This window comes from Phaenicophaeus curvirostris, chromosome 6, assembly GCF_032191515.1.
Source record: "Phaenicophaeus curvirostris isolate KB17595 chromosome 6, BPBGC_Pcur_1.0, whole genome shotgun sequence".
Taxonomy (NCBI): domain Eukaryota; kingdom Metazoa; phylum Chordata; class Aves; order Cuculiformes; family Cuculidae; genus Phaenicophaeus; species Phaenicophaeus curvirostris.
Window position 1 is genome coordinate 2,620,403 of NC_091397.1, and position 25,295 is coordinate 2,645,697.

The window sequence follows — 25,295 nt, forward strand, 5'->3', positions numbered from 1 at the left end:
TCATGCACGTCACATATCATCTACCCCCACTCATTCCATAGGGCAGCCGCAGTATTGCCACCAAGGGAGCTTACATTTAACAGCGAGAGAGGAATCTTTAGCAGCTCCCATCCCAAGAGACTGCAGGATGCATAGCTTTGATTTTGTTGCTGTAAGATAGGCAGGGATGAAAGCGATGTGCACTGTCAGTAAACCCTTAAGGTACTGGGTTCCTACAGCAGTTTGGTGAATATCTTCTACTCCCACTAAAGTCACTGAAGATAGTGGAGGGAGAACAGATCATCAGCCTACCTTAACCCCTCCCCCCAGTTATTATGCTGGATAAGGAGCCATGAGTTGTTCCCACCAACTCTTGTGTGCACACACCCATAGCCGTAGGGTATGGATGCTCTTTAACAACCTGTAGCAGAACTACAGGAGCATTTAGGATGCAAAATCAAGTATAACACTGCATCCAGTCATCAAATCCAAAGGCAGGGCTGACATAAGAGCAAACAGGTATTTGGTGAATTAAAAGTAGCAAGAATGAGAAGTATAAGCTGGAATTGCATGTTTTCTCATGATCAGGTTGGCAAAGTACTGGAAAAAGTCTAAGAATATGAAAGAGAATAGGCAAAAATATCATAATGACTTATAGCCTGAGGAAGGGAATGCTTCATCAAAGCAAATATTATCATTTGTCTTATGATGGGTTAACATAGACAACCCCAGAAACAGAGATCGAAGCACCTGCCTCTTTCCCACTTGCTCACAGCCCTCATCTCTGTTCAGAGAGGATCCAACACCCACCTGGAGGTTTTTCACATTCTGGGTGCCCATCGGTTTCCTTGCCTAGCAGGGCAAAACCCATGTGCAGTTCAGATTGGAAGAGATCTCTCCATAGGAAAGAGCATCCCTGCACGCTCCCAGCTCTGCTTGCCACGAGGGCTGACGAGCGTATGGCACGGGGCTGGGCGAGAAAACTGCATCCCTGTAATTAGGTAGGTGGGCGTTATTCATGCTTAAGAAATCTGAGCAAAATAAGGTAAGCATAAGATTAATGAAACTGGCTTGTCTTATGAATACAAATGACGACTGATTGAGAAAGTTGTCTGGAGGTGTTTGGTATCCTTTGCTTCTACAACAGGGTTTTGTGTTTGGTTTTTTAATATCAAGTAGCTGTCTCGTGCTGCAGTTATGATTATGTGAGGGATCAGGTATCAGCAGGAGAATGGAGTCTTGCCAGCATCTGTGCAGAATTTTGAAATTGTTGAGGGGTCACTGGTTCAAAAATCTGTGTGGCTCAGTGAGGAACAGAAATCATCATGGAATCATAGAATGGTTTGGGTTGGAAGGGACCTAGTTCCAGTCCCCTGTCATGGGCAGGGACACCTCCTACTCGATCAGGTTGCTCACAGCCTCATCCAGCCTAGTCTTGAACATCTCCAGGAATGGAGTATCTACGACCTCTCTGAGCAACCTGTGCCAGTGCCTCACCACCCTCACAGGAAAAAATTTCTTCCTAATGTCTATTCTAAAGCCCCCTTCTCACAAAACTGTTACCCTTTATCCTATCCTGTTCTCCCTGATAAAGAGCTCCTCCCCAGCTTTCTTGTAGCCCCCCCTCTTTAAGTACTAGAAGGTTGCTATAAGGTTTCTTCAGAGAGAGGGAGCTCTAATGTCTAAGGGAGCTCTCATGCCTGAAACCTCCTTGATGGGCATCACAAAACCCAAACCATTCTCCTAACCCAGACTGGTTGCTCCAACTGAAGAGAGCTCACTCCTTGTCCCTTCAGTGAGCGCATTTGGCACTCACCCACACCGTAGGATGAGAATTGCATGTCACTGCTTCTGTGTGTGAGAGTTTCACTGTTTTAAATTACAGGTAGATACAATTTATGGCTATTTTGTTGTTGATATTACCATTATTTAACTTGTCTGTCATTTAACAGTGAAGCTGATAGGAAACCTCCATTTATCTCATTTCTGTGGTCTTATGCTTACCAAGAACTCAAGCTCTTTGTCTTATTCTGGATGTGACAGACTGCCAGGTGGTCTTCTAGTCAAGTGTTCACCTCGTACGTTTTTATTCAGCTTTCCAAATCAAACTAATGGCATCTTCTCTCCAGCAGGATGAGAGGTTTCATGGTAGCTAAAATGAACCATTATTAGGACATATATGTAGTAGAGTGTTTGATTCTACTGAAGAATTTCTTCACTATGAGAGTGGTGAGGCATTGGAACAGGTTGCCCAGGGAAGTTGTGGCTGCCCCATCCCTGGAGGTGTTTAAGGCCAGGTTGGATGGGGCTTTGGGCTGCTTGATCTAGTGGGACATGTCCCTGGAACTGGATGGGCCTTAAAGTCCCTTCCAACCCAAAGTATTCTATGATTCTGCTTTGAAAGCTCTGTGGTGCAGAATCTTTTCTTCAATTTTTAAGCATGAGTACTCATTACTCCATGTCCGGGGCATACATCAGGCTGGTCATCAGTTCGCAGACTTTTTTAGCCCTAGTGTGAATGGTGCATGGAGGGATATTTTTAGGTTTTTCACTTTTTCAGTTATGATTATTCTGATTCCTTTAAATCTCTTATCTCCCATTCTTGCATTCAGAACACAAGAGTTCCTGCAATGGCTTGGCCATAAAAAACCTTTGCATGACCAAGTTCAGGGTATGCATCCACCTGGCTGATGTGTTATAGCTATTTCCTTCAGAAAAGGGCGCTGCGGCTCAGCTCTTGAGGTTTTTATTGGGTGAACTGGTGGATTTGTTAGCTTGCCCACCCTTAGAAGATGCGCTCCTCGCTGTAGTGTCCTTACATGCACTCCCCTCTGTGATGGACAAGTATAGAACTGAATGCAACTTTAGACAAGTGTTCAATATATTTAGCTCCCTTTTCCGCTTGCAAATTATATAAGAGCTCCAACTATAATCACAATATCTGTCATCCAAAGCTTATCTGCTGATTTATAATTGACTGCAAATTATTCAGTCTGTGTCTGGGGCTTTGCAGTTTTCTTATTCCTCTCTGTCTAAATAGATCTGCAATCCCCATTGCTTCGACAGCCAGTTGCATCCTCAAGTGCTTGGGATTAGGAAGCAGGAAGAGAATGATTGCTCTCTATTTTACAGGTGGGCAGCCAGGACAGAAGCAGATGAGCGGCTCAAAAGTCATGCTGTTAAGGACTGAGCCCCTCATCCCTCAGAAATCACAGATCCAGCCTCCAAACCATGCTTCCTTTCACAAGCTATTTATAAAAAGCGGCTTTTGTGCTTGGCGAGTTGCGTAGAAGTTTTCTGCCACCTCAACTGGATAAAACTGAAACCACCATAAAAAAAAAAAACAAACCCCAAACAGATTGCCAAAGGCTACTGCAGGGTGGTGAGGAGTTCCCTGCAGTTCCCCCAGCACCCAAGACCCCCTCCCTTCTCCTAGAACAAAAACTTCTGCAAGCTGAAAAATTGCTTAATTGCCTCAAATTGATTCCATGGTTTTATTTAGATATTTGCCCAGCTCTATTATGGTTAATTATTTGTATTACAGTAGACTCTGAGGCCCCAAGCAGAGATCAGAGCCCCATTGTGCTAAATATTGTACAAGCACAAAACCCCAGAAATCACTCCTTGCCCCAGATAGCTTACAATTATGCAGTGGAAACATACCATGGATTAACATAAACACCTTTTAGGAGAGGGTTACATGGATTTTGAAAGGCAAAAAGGTCCCCTGTGAGAGGCTGGGCTGCTTTCATTGTGCATCCCTGTACTTCTTGCTGAGCTCTGCTGGGAATAAATCAAAGAATATTGATATACAACAAACAGAGGACACTACCCCCCACCCTCCCACCCCACTTAAGGCTTCATGATGGGAAGGGAGTGAAATAGAGAAGAGGAAAGAAAAATGTGGAAAACAAAACAGCTTCCAATGCTTCTTTCCCCTTCACCTTATCGTTTGTGCTTGGAAGCTCGGCTGCAGGAGGGAGCTTGTTTTGTTGGGGAATTCCAGACTCATTTTGCAAAGCGTTCCTCTGTTTAGGTAAACATTGAGATGAGCACCCAACTTTGAGCTAGCTCTGTGGAGACCCTGCACCCTCTGCTGCTGCCTTCCTCCTCTTCCTACCCTGGGAGAGGAAGAGGAGAAAAAGTGCAAAAGGGATGTAAAAGGGGCACCCAATGCTTCTCCTTCCCCCTCCTCCCACCCCACTCCACAGCCAAATCTCCATGGCTGATCATACGTGGGAGATCTTGCTTATGAAGGGGTCAACACTGAGGGAGCTTTTCCGCACCTTGCAAGCAAGTGGAGACCTTGAAGCCTTGCTGGAGGTGATGCTCGGTGCTGGGAGTGTGGCAGGTTTGGGATGAACAGCCAGCTGCTGATTCACCCAAGGGTACTGGTTGTACCCCAGGCACTGCTGAGCTCTGGGTGACCCTCTGGGGATGCTCAGGAGTTGAGTTGCCTTGCGGAGAGATCGCACATCTCCGCATTGCTCGCCTCTGTCTTGTGCTTTTCCCTGCATTGCAACCCAGGCTGGAGAGGATGTGAAAGGCAGCTAACTGTAGCCCAAAACCAGGGGAAAATCCAATTGTTTCCAAACACTAAACTGAGGACTCAAACAGAGCAGGAACCTCTGGAGATAACGTGGTGTCTCTGTGTGTGTGTGTCTGTGTGTAAAACGGCCTCACAGAATCCCCCATCTTTAGCAGGGCTTTGAAAAAGATCTGGGTGGTGATTCAAAATCCAGGTTATGACCTGTGACCTTTGGATGAGAAATTGTTGCCATTTAGGATGTGTTAGGAGGTCCATCCTTTTCATCAAATGCGTGTTTCTTCTTGCTGCGGGAGGCAATCACACCGGTATATCATTAACTCGCAGAAAAGGAGGCTGTAAAAGAAGTTGATGGGGGACCTTAGCCCACACCCTGCTGGGGTCTGCTCAGAGCACAATATCCCAGCGACCATGAGATTAAGCTAAAGAGAAAAGTGAAAATGCTTTTCACGATTCACACGCCCTTTAGATTGTTTTATTAAACCATTTGAATAGGGATTTCCCTTTCGGCCGACAACGGGGCCCGGCCAATGCATAGTTCTAGGTTGCTATGACTTAGTTGGTGCTGGCTAATCACAAGTGAGGGCAAATTTCATATAAAATATCTCAGGCCATTGTCAACCTAATGCAGCGTGACAGTGCCAGCACAAAGGGGGATTCATTCACCCCAGCAGGTAATAAGGACGATTTGCCATACCAACCAGGCAGTCTCGAGGGGGGCTGTCAAATACAATCAGAGCAGCGAAATGGAGCCTCACATTCCATTCTCAGGTGGGCGAAGGCGATCCTTTTGTTTGGCCATGTTGCTTCTGATAACAGAATACAATTTTTTTTTAGCTTGCCCATATACTATTGACCAGTGAGTCTGTTTTGCATAGTGGTCTTTGGGGCTTGTGGGTTTTTTTCCTGCCTTTTTTTTTTTTTCAAGGCCAAAAGGGACCCTAATGATCCTTTAACCTGGAACATAATCTGGAAAATTTCACCGCAGTCCTTGCCCACTTCTTTTTCTGCCTTCCCCTTTCATTAAGGACTCATCCTGTCACAATGAGCATGCTGTATCTCTGCTAATAACCCCCAATAGGCACACAGCTTCCTTTTGTCTAGAGCCTGCCAGGGACACTGGCTGTTGGGGAGGCAGGGGTCGAGGTAATTTGGGGAGGTTTGAAGAAGCCCATGCTATTTCAGGACTCGAGACGGCAATGAAATATTCAGAAGGCAGCATTTACGGGATGACGGGAGGGGGGCATCAGACACCGAGTGTTTCACACATGACCAAGCCAACAGAAAGACAGATAAAATGTGCTTGCATTAAGCAGGGTAGGTAGGGAGACGTACATGGTAATGATTAGATCGACAGAGAGATAGGGTGATAGAGAGAGAGATAGAGGGATGTTTGCTTCACAGGTATCAGACTTGGGTTACTGATACCAGACCATCCTGCTGATTTGCCTATCTTGGGGGTCTGGTTACCTGTGATTACCTGGGGTTATTTTGACAGTAGCTAATTAGCGAGAGCATTCCAGCCCTTGACACACCCTCGACTCACACAGCCTTGGAGGGCGGCAGGGAGCAGCGACCTCGCTCACAGCACTGTGCACGAGGCTCCTGAGCTGCTCCAGCATCTGACAATCTGGATCTACCTGTTTCAGGTAAAGTCTGAATGGTTTGGAAACACAAGCACAGTGCTAGAGTTTGCAGCTCTGTCCTGCTGGGTGCAAGGATAACCATAAGCAACCAGCAGCAAAAAAAGAGAAGGAATATAACCATCATTCAGATGTTTTAGGGGAAGTTGGCCTTCAGGATTTTACAAGCTGTGATAATCCAACCTCCTTCAATCCAACATTCCCTCTTATCTATATCACCTTCATGTTCCCTGGCAAGAATTGCCCATTTAATAATTTCCCTCCAATGATCTGAATCACAGCTAATCTGATCAAATGTCTTTTTACAGCCTTTCATCTTCCCAGGGATGTGTTGAGACTAGCATGCTGGTTTAGAGGAAACAAGAACTCAATCAGAACTTCATTCTAAACACAGATGGGACCCAAACCTAACCTTTCCTTTAAGATATGCAAAAGTGTGGTTAGCTTCTTGTTATTATGCTTCACATTTGCATAAGGCTTTGCATTTAGGGGCCTGAGTTTTAAAAGGATAAAAAAAGTCAAACAAACCCTGGAGCTGGATTTTGGTGAGAAACGCTGCAGAAACAGCTGGGCATGGAGTTGGCACAGCTTTCTGTGAAGAAGGGCATAGGCTGTAGTGTCATGCAGAGCCTGTCATGGATCCATGGGGCAGCTCCTGGCTGGCATCACTTGCTGCAGTGTGGCTGCTCCAAAACTGCATTTCTCCAACCACTGCATTTGCTCTTGGAGCCACTCTAACTCATTTCAGGGTTCGACCTGAAAGCCTTGATTACCTGCAGTCCCTAAAGACCACTGGTTTTGCAAATCAGGCTTCCCCAGACTCGGAGATAAACCCACTTGGGACATGCTGCTAAAGATGAGGACACCCGAGTGGATGAGAAACTTGGTGGATGAAAACTTCAACATGAACAAACAATGTGCGCTTGCAGCCCAGAAAACCAACCGTACCCTGGGCTGCATTAAAAGTACTGTGACCAGCAAGGTAAGGGAGGGAATTCTGCCCCTCTGCTCTGCATTTGTGCTCACCTGGATCCCTACATTCAGTTCTGGACTCCCCAGTAAAGGAAGAACACGAATCTGTTGGAGTGAGTCCAGAGGAGGCCACAAAGACCATCAAAGGACAGATTGAAAGAGTTGGGCTTGTTCAGCCTGGAGAAGAGAAGGCTCTGGAAAGATCTTAGAGCAGCTTCCAGTACATAAAGGGGACCTACAGGAAAGCTGGGGAGGGACTCTTTATCAGAGTGCAATAGGACAACAGGGAACAATTTTAAGCTGAAAGAGGGGAGATTTTCTTTAAATATTAAGATGACAGTTTTTACTGTGAGGGTGGTGGAGCACTGGCACAGATTACCCAGAAAAATCATGACCACCCTAACCCTGGAGGTGTTCAAGGCCAGGTTGCATAAGGCTAGGAGCAACCTGATCCAGCAGAACATTCCCTGCCTATGGCAGAGGGGCTGGAACTGAATGGTCCTTAAGGTCCTTCCCAACCCAAACTGTTCTGTGATTCTATGATTCTATGAGACAAGCTGACATGCCAGAAAAAAACAGCTACAAGACTTCGGGGTTTCACTGCTGTATAGCTCCAAATCATCCAGGTCAGTTTGTACATCTACACTAAGACTGTAGTGGTGCAAACAGGTCTTTGAGGAGTGGACTTGGTGATCTCTCTGCATCCAAGGGATACCAGGCAATCATTTAAGCTCTGCTCTTGTCCGAAGTATCCCATGCAGTCATGCTCTTCTGGACAAGATGAGTATAAATTCATATAGCTCTGGATACACCTCGTCTGTGCAACTCAGAGCTGCTCTGGAAAGTCCTGGAGCTACTATCATGATGTACAGTGGCCATAAGCCCAGTTAAGGCACTGATAAGAACGTCCACACAGCTCAGCACAGAGGCAGCTCAAGGTATTGATGTGTTTCTGGGTACTGGTCCTCCCTTTTTTCCCTCTCCTCTGTCATGTCGTAGGCTGAAATGATGCTCCAAGCTCAAGCTGCAGAGTATAACTTGGTCTTTCTGATTCTTTCCTGTATGGACAGCATGCCAGGTGTGGTCTGTGGTGTTAGTCAAGAGTGATCACCATTTGAATGAATCTGTGAGTGGCTTTTTATGTGCCATGTTATATTTATTTCATCCATTTTGCAGAGACTGTCAGCGCCTGTGTCTGGAGAGGGACTTTGTGCAGCATGTATAGCTCACCAAGCGAGGCAGTCACAAGGCTCTGATTTTCCCAAAGCCTCCAAAGTCTTCCCAGAGTAGCAACAAGGACTTTTGGACTGATGCTGCTGAGATTGATCACAAAAATCAGGGTTTATGACACTTGGCTGCTTGGTATTTAGAGTTGGGAATGACTCCAGGTAAAGAAATGAAAGCTTTAAAGAACCTTTGACTTTGGAAAGCATTTTCCAACATACCTAGTAAGAATACAGCACATAGTGTCAAATTTGAGAATGTGCTCTGGGGAATGGTTCACCCTCCCACCAGGAAGCCTGACTTGTCCCCTCCTTTTATACTCTTTGTGTTGAGCACATCCAAGGCCACAACTTGCTCCTCTCCACCCACCATGACAGGCAGCAGATGCATGTTTGAAAGCCAACAGCAAGTGTGGTAAAAAGATCCTGTTTTGGGATAAAAGGCTCATTTAGGAGCCTTTGGTGCCAGACCAGGAGATGCTGTTGCAGGAGGCCAACATATTTTGGTTAGTGAGAATGGGTCAGGGGAAATATTAACACTGGAAATAGGGGCTTCTCCAGAGAGGAGCTGGAAGAACCTGGAGGCTGAGCCAGCCGACTTATGTAAAAGTCTTTATTTGGTTTATCTGAGATGGGATCCTTTATTGCTACAATACAGAGGAATGTGGTGAAACTGAAGTTTACCTGCCTCCAAGGCCATGACAGACAATATTTTGTTTCCAACGTTCCCTGTATTTTCCCCACAAGCAATGTCAGGCTCACAGCAGCCGTGACACCTCTCTGATCCTCCTCCTCTATGATGGGAACAACACTTGTTCCCCTCCAGCACTTGGGCACTGTCTCTGCAGCATGAATGGATCTGTCAGCTGGCGTGTGCCAAGGGGTTCCCTGTTCTCTGTCTTCACCTGATGCCGTGCCAATATTTAATAGTTCTGATGGGCAAACAATTTGCTTCCCGTGATCATTTGAAAAAGGCACCCTTTAGCTTTTGTTTCTCCACCTTCCCCCCTCCTTTACTTGTGATTTGAGGTGTGACCCTTCGTTTTCAAGAATCATCGAATGGTTTGGCTTGGAAGGGACTTTTAAAGGTCATCCCCCTGCAATGATCAGGGACATTTTCAACTCGATCAGGCTGCTCAGAGCCCTGTCCAAGCTGACCTTGCATGTTTCCTGGAATGGGGCATCTGCATCTCTCTGGGCAACCTGTGCCAGTGTTTAACCACTCATATAATATTTCTTCCTTACATCTAGTCTGAATCACCCTTCTTTTAGTTTAAACCATTCTCCTTGTCCCATTGCAACAGGCCCTACGGTTCCCACCTTTATTATAAGCCCCTTTTAGTACGAAGAGCATCATAAGGTGGGGGACATCATCCCCATGTCCTCAATCCTTGGTTCTTGGCTCTGGGGGATCTGCTGGTTGGCAAGACCAGGCTCCTCAAGGCTCCATCTAACCTAGCCTTGAACACTTCCAGGGATGGGGCAGCCACAACTTCCCTGGGAATCCTGTGCCAGTGTCTCACCACCCTCATTGTGAAGAATTTCTTCCTAATGTCTAGTCTAAATCTTCACCCCTTCAATTTAAAGCTATTACCCCTCATCATATCAATGCAAAAAGTCCCTCTCTAGCTCTCTTTTAGCCCCCTCAGGTACTGGAAGGCCACTATAAGGTCTCCCCATAGCCTTCTTTTCTCCAGGCTCGACAACCCCAATTCTCTCAGCCTGTCCTCACACTGGAGGTGCTTCAGCCGTCGGATCATTTTCATAGCCCTCCTCTGGACCCGTTTCAATAGGATCATGTCTTCCTCCCCTGCAAACCCCACGATGTCTGACCTGCAAGGACCCCAGCCGTAATAATCAGGTAGAAATTGAGCAGTTAGGACAGGCTTCCAGTGTAAGACACCAGGCTGTGCTGGCTCCAAATACCAGAAGCACTACTCTGCCCTAGTTTTATGTCCAGTTTCTCAGTTCTTGGGGTTTATTTCAATTTTTTTTAAATCCAGAGTCAATGTAGTGTCAAGTGTTGTGCAAATGCTAGTATGAGAGCTGTGGGTTTGCATCCCCTCAGGCCAAGGAGGGAATTAAAAGCCTTTCTCACACGCCCTGGGTACCTGCCCTCCCAGATAAATGTTGGAAAGACTTTACACCTTCTGCCCCTCAGAGATGGGTGTCTGAGTGTCTGAAATAGCCGACAGGACAAGTAGTTTTCTCTTGTATTTTAGCTTTGAAAAACAAAGCTGAGAGAAAACAGCATGTCTCCTTCCTGCAGTCCTGCTAAGCAGATATGGTATTTTCTCCACTTTAACCTACTTGCCAAGTCATTTTCCCAATATCACTCAAGTAGCCTTCAGTGTCAGAAACTCAAGGGTTGTAGTCACACCTCTGCAGTGTCTTTCCTAGTGTGGGCCTGGAAATGGGATCCTCTATTCAAGAGCAGATATGCTAAGGATGGCTGGAAGGAGTGGCTAAAATGTGGGAACTTTCCTTCACTGTCATACATCTCCAGGAACAATCTGGGACAACTCTGTTCTTTTTCATGATGATTATACATGATCCAGCCCAAAAAGGTATCAAGCCAGTGTTTCATTGCAAAGGACATGCTTCAAAAACTATGATGACAGGGTCTAAGAATCATAGAATCATAGAGTAGTTTGAGTTGGAAGGGACCTTAAAGATCATCTAGTTCCAACCCCCCTGCCATGGGCAGGGACATCCCACTAGTCCAGGCTGCCCAAGGCCCCATCCAACCTGGCCTTGAACATCTCTAGGGATGGGGTATCCGCAGCTTCCCTGCGCAACCTGTTCCTCTGTTTCACCACTTTTGTGGTGAAGAAATTCCTCCTCACATCAAGCCTAAATCTGCCCCTCTCCAGTTTATATCCATATACTGGTCTTGGGCAATAAAGAGCTGTTGGCATGGGAGGTATTTCTTCACAGAGCAAAGTCAGTAGCTGTCCTGGAAATATCAAGGTTCCCCACGCAAAGAAGTCTCAGCACCTTCAGGAGGACCACCTAGAAAAGGATAGACCCTTAGAGCAGGGTCCATCGCTGTTGCTTGGCTATCTGTTCTGCAGGCTACTGAGGTCTGTAATCCAGGACCACTTCAAGCAAGACATGGTCTATCCTTCCTCCCTCCCTCCCTTCCTTCCTTCCTTCCTTCCTTCCTTCCTTCCTTCCTTCCTTCCTTCCTTCCTTCCTTCCTTCCTTCCTTCCTTCCTTCCTTCCTTCCTTCCTTCCTTCCTTCCTTCCCAGATCTCACTGTTTTCTTTTAAAGAGCATCCAGTGGAGACAGTCGTGCCCAGGGAAGTGGTAGATGCCTCTACACTGGACACTTTTAAGGCCCAGCTTGATAGGTTGTTGGGCCATCTCATTTAAACTGTAGATCACCTAAAAACGTTGGACTAGATGATCCTTGAGGACCCTTCCAGCCTGGCATTCTATAATTCTTTTTAAAATACTATTTGGCTCTTCAAGCTGTGATCAAGGAGACAAGACTTGCAACTTTGGCTCCCAACACTCCTGGAAGTGGGTTGCGTTGCTCTGTCCCATGAACCTGCAGTTACCACCAGGCCATTGTGAAGAGAAGGAAAGATTTAGGGTGTCAAGGATGGGGGGAACAGGGCTCAGTACTATGGTTCAAAGGTGTTAAAAAGGGACTGCAGCTTTTTAAGACTAAAATAAACCATCACGTTTATCCTTCTACTTCACCGTAGTCCTTCCTCCCTCAGATCTGGGATATCTACCTGACCTATGGTTAATCATTTAGTCATTCAGAGAAAGATTCAGGGAAAATAAGTCACTGTCTGGGGCAGCAGAATCCACGAGACTAGGTTTCATATATTAGACAGTCAAGGTATTTATGCTGTTATTCCTTTGTCTCCCTCATCCCACATCTTTCTGACCATTTGTTTGGCTCCACACCTTCTGCCTGCAATTCTGAAGACATCACTGAATTTTGCATTGCAGGCTCCTGAGGAGATAAGCAGGATTCTCCTCAGGTGGATGGATAAAGAATCAGAAACACAGACTGACTAAAGGATTTGCCCAAAGTCACATAAAAACACTGGGAAAGCAGGAAAATCTTAGGTCACTTCATCCTCAGAGCTCTGAATTCTTGTATTGATACTGCTCAGCCTTGTGTTTTTTTGCAGTCTAAGATGTTTCTGCTGCTAAGACAATGACCAGAGATTGTTCTGTATGGGACATTCAGGCTCACAGCATCACAGACCAGGGTCCTTAGGAAACAATTTCCAGAAGTAACCAGTGGCTTGGAGAGCTCTGCAAGAAGGGGCAGCTTCAAAGCATCTCTGTAAGTCTCAGCACCCTTTTCACTGACAGGCAGCTCCCACAAAAGGGTCCAAAATGGGATTCCTGGAAGCACCAGTCATCCAAGTCTCTAAGCCCTGCAGGGAAACTCAGGAGCAGACAGGAACAGAACAAGCCGAAGCCAGAGCTTTGGTGACCTTGTGCTGCACTGAAAACAAGGTGGTTAAAATGCTCTTAAGTCAACATCCCCATGAGGTATTAGTCCCTATTAACCTTCTCTTGCCAGATGACTTTCCAGAAGCTCTCTTCAAGTCATAACGAGCTGCTTGTCTTCTGCTACCAGAACCACCCAGAGAGGAATGAGGCGACCTGACAAATATACTGCACTTTCCTGTTATCTTTGCTAAGTCTCTTGCATTTTTATATGGCACCTTAATAACCCCTCATTTCCATTACAAGTGCATGCTTTCCTTCTGCTTATCTGTATCTCTGTACACTCCTCCTCCATTCCTGCAGCCACACCGCCTCCGGCTACAACCTGGGGAGCTCTTCAGAGCTCAGGAGGGTCAGGTCTGCTTAGTAATCGGAGGACAGTCCTGTAAATTCAGAGGTGGCAGGACGTGATTCACGCGGTGGCGTTCTTCCATCTGCGTCAATATTGAACTCGGTGCCTTAAACTTAGGGGTAGGAGATGTAAACCCAGTGCCCTAATTTCATGGAGTCATTAAGAGATTGGCTGCAACTTTCTCAAAAGACAAACTCCTAACCTTAGTGCCCGGGGCCAGATTTCAACTTCTTCACTCTGCCTGCCTACATTCCCCAGGTACTCACTATCAGATACAATGCTATTTGCTTCCTGTTGTGTGCTGTTAAGTGGTGGCTGCACTCCACCCCAGGGGTGGCTGCATTTCAAAAGTATACAGGCTGTAAAAAGGCATTGGGCTCTTTCTGGGAAGAGGAGAGCTGGGTATAATCTGTGCTTCTTAAGGCAAATCCTATCAATACCCTCCTGGAGCTGTAGGCTTTCAGTAATGGCCAGGAGCAGTAGAGAATTTAGGCGTCAGACCTGGGATTTAGCCAGATTTGGGTATCTACAACCAAAGCAGCTCTCCTGTAGCCCTTTGTTCTGCTGCAACCAAGTCCTGAAAAATGCAGAAATCCTGCAGACCTTCTGGGGCTTCTGCCTGAAGCCCCCTGGGTTTAGAATCATAGAATCACTTGGTTGGAAAGGACCCACTGGATCATCGAGTCCAACCATTCCTATCAAACACTAAACCATGATCCCTCAGCTCCTCATCCACCTGTCCCTTAAACACTTCCAGGGAAGGTGACTCAACCCCCTCCCTGGGCAGCCTCTGCCAGTGCCCAATGACCCTTTCCATGACATATTTTTTCCTAATGTCAAGACTGAACCTCCCCTGGTGGAGCTTGAGGCCATTCCCTCTTGTCCTGTCCCCTGTCCCTTGGGAGAAGAGCCCAGCTCCCTCTTCTCCACAACCTCCTTTCAGGTAGTTGTAGAGAGCAATGAGGTCTCCCCTCAGCCTCCTCTTCTCAAGGCTAAACAACACACAAACAGCTCAGTTCTGAGCTCCTGCTGAAGCCCAAATGGGATCCACGACCCATGGACTCCTAAGCCAAGAACACCCCTCTCATCCCTACAGAGGAGAATGCTACCTGCACAAATACCAGAGCTGTAGACGCTTTCTTGTCAGTCCCAGCATGATAAGGCGAAGGGTCTCTCCATGAGGCACTGGCACAGATTACCCAGAGAAGTTGTGGATGTCCCATCCCTGGAGGTGCTCATGACTAGGTTGGATAAGGCTATGAGCAACTGGATCTAATGGAAAGTGTTCCAGCCCAGGGCAGGGAGGTTGGAACTGGATGATCTTCAAGGTCCCTCCTAACCCAAACCATTCAATGATTCTATGGTTACATTTCATTGCATTTGGACAGAAACATCTCATATCCTTCTACATTTTCCTTCATTCCATTTATGAGGTTAGTTGAAGGTTCATAGAGAAGAAGACTGCAGCATACCGACTCCAAGGAAGCATACAATTAGTAGACAAAGTAATGTCACAGAAAAAAAAAATTCTGAGAAGGGCAATTAATTACACAAATCTATAATTCATCACAATGAATCATATTTCCTTTGTGACAGTGTGAAGCATGAAAACCTCTTTTCATCCTGTATTGCAGCAGCTCAATGACTGTGATAAGAACAAGCCAATTGGGAACCTCCTTGAAGGGACGTTACATTCAAGGTGGAGCCAATTTTGCTTAGGGCAGAGAGATGTGTAGATTTCTGATAGTTCCTTCAAGCAGGACTATCTGTGCCTCTACAAATATTTAGAGCTCCATAAAGAACACAAAATCATATCCCTATACTATCTTGGGTTTATTTAGGTCAGGAATTATAATAAAATATATTTGGTAGGTTTTCATAATTTCATGTCTAGCTGTTTTTTTCTTGCTAAGGACAGAGCTGTCCGGCTAATGTTGTCCGTACTGCAGCCCACACACCCAGCTATTTTGTTGGAGCTGCAAAGAAAAAATCCTATGGCATTAACAAACATCAGCTTAGAATCTACAGCACCTTCCCAAGCAGCCAAAGGCCTGTATCAGGTTTCTCCTCTTGAGCAGAGGAAGGAATGACTCCCAAGTGATGAGAGCTAACCTATCCAAGCAACATGCTTTAGCCACTACACCTGTAAGATAGAAGGAGGAATAAGAAGAATGATCACCTTCCTCTCCTGTCCATGGCATGGCAGCATATTGAAAGGTCTGAAAATTAGGCTGCAGTGGTAGGAGGTGAAAGGTGTGTCAGGTATTCTCTGGGCAGGCACTAAACCCTCTACTTCTCTATCAGAAGCTAATAGCATTCATCCCACTAGCTTATCTGACTAGCTTCTACAAGAAGCTTGTCCCCTCTACAGACACTAGGAGTGGTCATCAGTGTTCTTGGAGACACCATCCTGAGATCCCCACCCCTGAGGTTTTGTTTGTGGATCCCACCTGGCCTTAGATAAGTGGAAGACGCCAAGTCCTCTGTCCTGTTAGAACTGGACTCGTCTGTTCATGCTAAAAAGATGAGCTTTCACACAGCTTGGGAACTGTGCGGTCATCGGTTGCTGGAAGGTGAGATCCTCCAGGCTGGACAGATGCTGAACAAGGGTTTTCAAAATCATGTGGAACCGAGAGTTCCTTTTTTGGTTTCTAGCCCTCAGTGACTTACTAACCTCATGATGTGCATTGACATCATGTTCCAGGACGTTGCTCATACCTTCAGCTTGTAAGTTCATGCACATTATGTGATTTGCATATTGTTGTATTTGGTCGTTTTCCCAAAGCGAAGCAGTGCTGCACAAGTTCTTGCTTAAGCCTTCAATCCAGCCAGGGCTGCTCTGCAAGCATGCAGTTTTGATTTCCCCCCAAGAACATGTTGGCTTTTTGGCTTGGCATATTAAACTCTCCTTGCATTAGTAAAGCCTGGAAGCATCTAGAAAGCAAAGATTAAGCCAAAATACCCAAGGAAAGCTCAGATCAGCAAAATATGGTGCAAAGAAGGTTTGAGTGGTTTTGAGGAGGGACCTCATCAGCTGATGCAAAGCTCAGTAGAAGCTGGCAAAGCCGCATCAACTGGAAACCTGACCTTTTTTATGGATATATTCATATTTCAACACTGTCCTAGCCTAATCTGAAAGGTGTTAGAGACAACATGCTTTCTCGGCTAATTCACCTGTTAGGCACGAGGTGCGTTTGTGTGGGGAATGCTATAGAAAGTTAAGAGAGACCAGTTATGAGAATCATCATGTCTTCTTAGAAATACCTCAATGGTTTGAGAATAGCCCCATTCATGATAAAACGGCCATTCTGCTGAAGCCAAAAAGCATTGCGGTTTTTTTTTCTGAGGTGTGGTGTTGAACTCCAGGGTCATTTCTAGTGAATGAAGAAACATAATTGAAACCAAAACTATGGGGGGAGGTAGGGAAAGAAAATATGTTTTGGTATATTCCCCATTTGATAAAGCAGCTTAAAATGTTTGGGTCTGAAATGGCCTCAAGTTGTACCTGGTGAGGTTTAGATTGGATATTAGGAAAAATTTCTTTGCTTGAAATGTGGTGAAGCACTGGAACAGGCTGCCCAGGCAAGGAGTGGAGTCACCATCCCTGGAGGTGTCCAAAAAACATGTAGATGTGGCACTTCACAACGTGGTTTAGTAGGCACAGTGGTGTTGGGCTGACAGTTAGACTGAGTGATCTTAGAGGTCTTTTCCAACCTTAACGATTCTATGATTCTATGGTTTAATTTTGACATTGTGTAGAAAAAAATCTGGAAACCAGGAAAACCAGGCAAATGCTACAGTGCCATTGCCCACCTGGCTGCAGCTAGGATGAAAGGCTGTGAAGGAAGGTCCCCACAGAGACCAAGGTTCCTCAATCCTTAACCATTAAATATTTTCTGCTCAACCCACCCACCATCCTGAGGCACTGAGCAGAAAAGGAAAGCTCATTTCCAGTTCCCTTGGCGTTATTAGGTAAGTGAGCAAAACTTCAGATAGAGGCAAGATGCTGTGTATTGAACATTATCTCTAAGTGAGTTACACAGCCTTGGAAAAAGAGGGTGGACACAGGATGGAGGGTGGGGACAATGTTTAGTTTACATAGTGAGGATTGGGGTTTATCTGACCCTTCTGGCATTTTGCTACCTCTGCCAGCGGAGGAGGAAGAGGTGCTTCACCTGGTGCTGATCCCACCACTCAACGTGGCTCCATCCTAAGACCTTAAGATGTCAGGTTGGACATTAGGAAATTTTTCACGGAAAGGGTCATTGGGCGCTGGAACAGGCCACCCAGGAAGGTGGTTGAGTCACCTTCCCTGGAGGTGTTTAAGGCAGGAGTGGACGAGGTGCTGAGGGACTTGGTTTAGTATTTGATAGGAATGTCTGGGCTCGATGATCTGGTGGGTCTTTTCCAACCTGGTGATTCTACGATTCTATGAAAACATACTGGCTGTCCTCAATGGGCTTGAATCAAGCCTGGCCCTGCCTACACAGGAGCTTATTTCCTATCATAAGAAAATGTCTTTGGAGTAGTTCCAAGTAGGACCACAGGGAAGAGGAGACTTCCCTGGCCTTCTGCCCTGCCCTCAGGAGGTGTTCACCGGGCGGATCATACCGACGAGTGGCCACTTCACTGGTTGCTATTCACTGATTTCTCTCTCCTTCTCCAGCTACCAGGGAATCAGCTTTTGTCCACGCCATTGCCTCTGCTGGAGTGGCTTTTGCAGTGACCAGATCCTGCGCTGAGGGCTCGGCCACCATCTGCGGCTGCGACACCCGCCACAAAGGGTCTCCCGGGGAAGGCTGGAAGTGGGGAGGCTGCAGCGAGGACGTGGAGTTTGGGAGCATGGTGTCTCGGGAGTTTGCAGATGCTCGAGAGAACAGACCAGATGCTCGATCAGCTATGAACAGGCACAACAACGAAGCTGGAAGGACCGTAAGGATATTTAGTTTCAGCTTTCTCGATCTCCCTTTAATCTTTTCTTACTTGCCACAATGAACAGTGGGAGGGAACTGAGGGGAATAACCAAACCATGAAATTATGATACCTGCCCCATGATAGATCTTGCCAGGGAGGAAACCTATGAAAGTTCTAAGTAAATTTACCCACCCAGATGTAAATGTCTACCTTGGAGTCAGTATTCCAGGCATCTTTATAGAGAACGGATCAAGACAGACCGGTCTAGGATGGGATTTCATCCCAGCTTGAAGAAGTCATTTGAAATAGCTCAGTTAATGATGCCTGAACTGTGCCTGTCCACCTCAACTGGTTGTAGGCAGAAGGTGAGCTGTAGAGACAGAGATGCCTGTACTCTGGACATATGAGGTTAAGAGAGATAGACCAGGGTTTATTGGGGAGGATTCAGCTGCTTAAGGAAATCCTTTTTAATAGAAATTGAGATACACTGAAGTACCTAGCCTGCCCTTGGGCTGCTACTGGCAAAAAATGTGTCTCCTGCAGGTCCTCCGTCATTTGGGACTGATGGCTTGGACAGGTCTGGGACCCACAAATGGCATTAGTTGCATGTCTTTAGCAACTTAGTCCTAGTTTGAGAGCAGCTCTCCATTCCCTGGGATCACCACTCTTCTTTGCAGGCTTCAGGGTGGGAAAGAGCAGGAGAGCATCTCCCAACATCCCTCCTTCCAGTACTTAAAGGGGGCCTACAAGAAAGCTGGGAAGGGACTCTTTATCAGAGAGTGCAGGGATAGGACGAGGGGGGAATAGTTTTAAGCTGAAAGAGAGGATATTTATATTAGATATTAGAAAGAAATTTTTGACTGTGAGGGTGAGGCACAGGTTGCCCAGAGAAGTCGTGGATACCCCATCCCTGTTCAAAGCCAGCTTGGATGGGGCTTTGAGCAACCTGATCAAGTGGGAGGTGTCCCTGCCCATAGCAGGGGGTTGGAACTGGATGATTTTTAATGTCCCTTCCAACCCAAACCATTCTTTGATTCTATGATTCTTCTCAACACTGTTCCATTCCCCAGGGAATATTTAAAGAAAATGAAAGGTAAAGTGATGCTGGTGCTTTCTGATTTAACTTGGACCATACCCCAAAGCCAGTCAATGTGTTTGCACTTCAGTCACAGAGCAAAATGGACAAGGGACCTGAAAACACAAAGTCTTGCCCTCATCACAGTTGCTACTTTGCACACGGTGAATATTTCCATAATGTGGAACAATCCCAGTAAGAGGACATTCTCTTTTTCATCTCAAGAATAGCCTGTAAATGCCAGAAGAATGTAATCTATGGAAAACAAGTTGTGAAATTCAGTCACAAAGATTCTGCAGATGAAGACTATGCTGCAGCCCCTCTAAAATAACAGTATTTTTTTTTTCTCATAATGTACTTGATATAGTTTATCCCTCAGTGGAAGAAAAATACCTCATTGAAATCAAAAGAGATTAATGTGGTCTTCTTCCCTCAGGAGCAGGTCTTATATAGGCTTAGGAGGACATAGATCTGCGCAATGAGCTATCGCAAAGCCACCACAGTTGCTCTATGCTAGGAAGGAAGCTGTCCTCAGACAGGCTAAGATTTCAGTATGGGGTCCTCAAGTGGATGCTATCAAGCCCTAGTGGAGTTATCCCTCCTCACAATACAAGAGAGATGATCTCAAACAGGGAATATAACCCTTCAAAATTAAATACCACTGGAAAGAAAAATTGTCCACAATAAAGATGACCACAAGCAATAATGTGGTTTCTTTCCTCCAGCATTGTCCTGAATTATTCCAGGTACCCCAAGATGCATTGCTGGTGGCAGTTGCTGGGATAGGTAATGAGATAAAGAGTGTGGAGGTGCTGGGTAGAGTGGAAAGAAGGGATTTGCCTTAAAGTGAGAATCCCTGGAAAAACTGGGCTTTGAGCAAACACACCTGTGATCCGAAACCTGCAGAGGTTTTTTTATTGTAAGTCTTGTTACTTGACATTGAGTTATTTTTGGATGTTTTACAGCTGTAAAAGATTAGAGAGCAGATGTCACACCATTATCTGCAATCCTACTGTTTTATAAAGCCCTAGTATTTTCCATTCTCACCACGCCAACCCTCATAGGGTAGCCCTTCCATTCCTCCATGCTCAAGCGTTTCCAGCTAAACCTGAGCCATAGGCAACATTTCACATTAGTTCCCTTATGAACTCCAACTCTACCACCAGGGCAGAAGCTTTGATTAAGTTCAACATGATTATATGAACTGAACATTTTGTGGTTCTCTCTCATCGCTAATTACAACCTCCTTTGCAGCGGGTGGTACTCCTTAAATAACACAGGTAAGCACCTGGTGAACACTAAGGTGCTGATTCATGGCAAATCTTTTGGACTCAGGCTGGCACTAGTCTGTTCACGTACCCAGAAATTTGCTGATCAGTCTGAAAATGCAGGTTATCATGTAAGTTGCATAAGGCTGTCTCCCACCTCAGAATACTGGACGGCAACACCTCAAAAAACCTTTAGACTAATTTCCTAAGGGGCAAAAAACAAATAGCAAACTTCCAGGATCAATAATCACCTTTCCATTTATTCCCAAACAGTGTTTTTTGCTGAAGTCTGAGCCGTTCAAAATCAAAAATTTGGACCCTATCTTTTTTTTTCTTTGAAATGATTTTAAAAAAATCATAAGCCTGGCTTATAAATAAAAAGATATCACTTTTCTGGATTTTGAACATAGCTGCAGCAAAGCTAGACCCTTGTTTACTTAAGAAAACATGAAACATGCAGAAAAGATGGAATTCTGTGCTAGATGGCTAAGACATTTAATACTTCTTGAATTTCCAACGGAATAGATGTTTATTTCATTTACAAAACCATTGTCTCAGTAGGTTTGTGTGCTCTTCTCTGCCTACATGTGTCTGAGTCCTGCTCTTCAGTGAAAGGACTGTGATATTCACACATGAACATTGATAAGTCAGAAATTATCATCCACAGAGATCTCCTTAGCCCTTAGCGAAAACTTGGTAGATGCTTCAATTTGGGGTGGGAATCAGACACAGTCATAGAATCATAGAACCACAGGATGGTTTGCGTTGGAAGGGACCTTGATCATCCCATCAAGTACCAACCCCTCTGCCATGGGCAGGTTCACCTCCCACCAGACCAGGCTGCTCAAGACCCCATCCAACCTGCCCTTGAACACTTCTACGGAGGAGGCATCCACAACTTCCCTGGGAATCCTGTGCCAGTGTCTCACCACCCTCATCATGAAGAATTTCTTCCTAATATCTAGTCTAAGTCTTCACCCCTCCAATTTAAAGCCATCCCCCCTTTCCCTTTCACTACATGCCCTTGCAAATATCCCTCCCCAGCTTTCTTGTAGCCCCTTTCAGGTACTGGAAGGCCACTATAAGGTCTCTCTGTAGCCTTCTCTTCTCCAGGCTGAACAACCCCAGCTCTCTCAGCCTGTCCCCATAGTAGAGATGCTCCATTCCTTTGATAATCACTAAAAGTAAGAAAGTTGCAGAGGTATTATCTGCCTCAGACCCAGCATCCATACAGAGCATTGACTAGAGGCTATGGCGTTTTTTGTTCACTAATGTTTCAATATATTTATGAAATCACTGCAAATCTTGAGGACACCTTGTCTAAACAGCGGAATGCAATATGTGTGTTGATTACAGACTAACGTCTTCCTTTTTCTTTGCCTTTCCTCTCCTCTTTTTCAGTCTATTATTGAGCTCATGCATCTTAAGTGCAAATGTCATGGCCTCTCAGGCAGCTGTGAAGTGAAGACCTGCTGGTGGTCTCAGCCAGACTTCAGGGTCATCGGTGACTACCTCAAGGACAAGTACGATAGCGCTTCTGAAATGGTGGTGGAAAAACATCGAGAATCCCGTGGCTGGGTGGAGACCCTCAGACCCAAATACAACTTCTTTAAGGCTCCAACTGAGAAGGACCTGGTTTACTACGAGAACTCACCGAACTTTTGTGAGCCCAACCCTGAGACAGGTTCCTTTGGGACCCGTGACAGAATCTGTAACGTCACTTCCCATGGGATTGATGGTTGCGACCTCCTGTGCTGTGGCCGTGGGCACAATACGAGGACTGAGAAACGTAAAGAGAAGTGTCACTGTATCTTCCACTGGTGCTGCTATGTCCGCTGCCAGGAGTGCATACGAGTCTACGATGTCCACACGTGCAAATAAAGCAGGCAAAACCCTTTACTGGGCTCCATGTGGAGAAATGGTTTTGAGCCTACTTCCTCTGAGGTTGCAGATGTGAGAGAAGTCTACTTTTTTGATATTAAAAGAAAAAAAAACTTTTAAAAAGGCTAAAACTGGTTGGATAGAATAGGTCTAATGACTTCTGGGCTATCCTGAGGTTCATCTGGCAGTCACACAAGTTACGCCCCAATGATGCCTCCTGTAGGAGACAGCAGTTTTTCAACCAGCGACAACAGAGAAAGAAGAGCATCAGCAAAAGCATGGATTTGCTCTGCTCTCACCCACCTGAAGTGACTCAAGGGATTAAGTGTCCTCTGAAAGACTTATATCTTCATAAGAATCTCCTTCTCCTTCAGCCAGGCAGAGGCATCTACGTACCCAAATAGCCAGACTCTGTGTATACTACGAACAACAAAAACAGCAGTGAAAGAAATAGAACAAGATAAATTAATGATTTTAAAAAAAAAAAAATAAGCAAATCCTCCTTTGCTTTTGCCCTGGAACAAGAGAAATCTACAAATATATAATGGAGCTGTAGAGTGGGCAGGCTTTTTGTGTGAACTCTTTAGCATAGTAGCTTCTGCCAGTTTTGACATAGGATGTGGTGACACCTCCAGAGAGGGAGGGAGGGAGAAGGAGAGGGAGAGAAAGAGAGAGAAATGCTGATGGTTTCCTGCAAATGCCCTGTTGGCATACAGATGATGTGCACAGTACAGAAAAGACCAGTGACTGATACATAAAGTGAAGAGGACTCGCGTGCATTGAGAAGAAGACAGTACCACAAAGGCAGAAGTTACTCCAGCTGTGCCCCAGTATGTGGCTCAGCCAATGAGCCTTCCCAAGAAATCCATGGTGCTGAGCAAGCCTCCTGGGGTTGGACACTCTCTGCTGGGCGTAGGACATCCAGCTCCTCAGCATCCCACCTTGTTCCCATAGAGGAAGAAAGGGAAAGTGCTTACCCCTCCCACCTCATTAAAGAACACCAACACCAACAGTGGAAAGTGCACTTAGTCCATCTCTGCATCTCACACAGGCTTCCCCCGGGCACTTAGAAAACCTTTAGACCACAAGTCTGTCAGGAACACAACTCTGAAGGACTGCTTGTCACCCATTAATTTACATGACGGTGAACCAACTCACCACCACCTTCCCCAAACTGGAACAGCTTCAGACTTGAACCAAATGTTGTTCCACACTTTAATTTCTACAGCTGTTCCCTTCTCTAAAAGTGACGCAGTTTAAAATGCACAGAACTCAGACTCTGAACCAGCCCAGAGGTTTGGGCAGTTTTGGACGTAAAGCCAAATACTAACTTTTCAGTGCTGACCCATCTCTGCCATTCACCCCTGACTCCTCGTCTTTGCATGCTGCTCTACTTCTGATTTCAGATCAGGATTGCCAGTTTACAAAAACAGCTTTCACCTCCTCTGTGGGCATCAGGACGTCCTTCAGCCACATGGGTATCAGGCATGGATCTCAGACCATCACCTTGGTATTTAAACCACTGTAATTTTGCTTGTGTTATTCCTGGTCGATACTGGCATAAATGAATGGTGAACCAAGCAGAGAGTCATAGCCTGTTTAGCCTCCGATGCACTTGTCCCATGTCCTCTTTGCCTTACCCACCCCTTTGGGTTCTTGTCTTGGGAAAAAGCCAATGGATTGGCATTTTTTCTTCCTTTTCAGCACAGAAAGGGAAATGAGGCATGCTCTAACTCCAAGTGACCCGTAAGAGTCTTTTCATGGCAATGTAATTATGGTAGTTCACTATTTCACACCTGGACGTCTATGTAAAGAAATCAGAGTGCTCTTCTCTACCCATGTCAGCTTATTCCCAGGAACCAAAGGAGGGCGTATGCAGAAAAACTTAATCCCATCAGAGAAAAAACAAGAGGAAATGATGCCTCCAAGGGCTGACTCTGAGTCATGGCATCTCCTGGGTCTACTCCTAGGCTGGTGCAGTTTATGCATCATCCATTTGTCTCAGGGCTATGCCCAAGGCACAAGCAAGCTTTGCTTATTGATGGAGGCACTTCTATCAATGCTCTGCAAAAAAAAAGCTGCAATGAAATGAGAGCAGAGACGCAGGAGGAGGGGAGAGGAAGAGATCAAAAGAGACAAAATAAATGGGGAGAAAATAAATCAATCGTATCTGCACATGTAAACTTTGCACCCAATGGATGACCAATATGGAAAGCAATAGATTACTGAGAAATATGGACCAATTAATGGACGAGTGACTAATTTTTGTAATGCAATCTGGGAGAAAAGGAAAATCTGATCATTACGGCAAATAGAGGAGGAAGCCACTACAAGGGGAAATTGCCACAATAACTAGTATTCAAACACAAGCTGTCAAGAAAGCAAACAGTGAAGAAAACCACATCTGCAGTGGAAGACATTGATGAACTGGAAAAGATGGGACAAGGGAAGATATGTCTGATTTAGTTAATATGATGCAGTGCTACCAGTCACAGCAAGAGATGTTACACATGTCCCATCAAGTGCTTCTATCAGCTGAGTGGTGTCTTGACAGTAAAGATGCAAAATACTGCTGTTCACGGTCCCTGTAAATCCATTAACTTCAGCAGGGTCACACTCACAACTGATTTTTTTAAGCAAGGTTGTTTCAAATTCCAGTGAAGAAATGGGTTGAAGGATTTGGCTTCCATGCACAGGAGCTGAACTCTGACCTCAGCCCATCTACAGCACGAGAACATCCACCATTCCTGCTTTTGCATCAGAACCAAACCCTATATCACTAGCAGGTGAAGGTCCTGGGCAAGCATGAGGGTGAAAAAAACCAAACTAGGCATTTGCTGAGCAATTGCCTCTTAAAGTGCACAAACAGATTTTGACTGCAGCAGTGGAGTTTATTTTGTCTGGCGTGTCATCTAGTCCAAACTATTTATCTAGTTTTCTGCTAGGATCAATTGCAAGAAACA

At 45.6% G+C, this 25,295-nt stretch overlaps 1 protein-coding gene across 2 annotated transcripts in view; it reads left to right on the forward strand.

Annotated features, from left to right (window-relative positions):
• Nucleotides 1-23,840, forward strand: part of WNT3A (Wnt family member 3A) — a 93,271-nt gene extending 69,431 nt beyond the window's left edge. For both annotated transcript variants that reach the window (XM_069860415.1, XM_069860416.1), the window contains exons 3-4: nt 17,861-18,126; nt 21,853-23,840. In XM_069860415.1, coding sequence (XP_069716516.1) covers nt 17,861-18,126; nt 21,853-22,332 — 746 coding nt within the window. In that variant the 3' untranslated portion in view covers nt 22,333-23,840. The remainder of the gene's footprint in view (nt 1-17,860; nt 18,127-21,852) is intronic.
• Nucleotides 23,841-25,295: the final 1,455 nt, after the last annotated feature.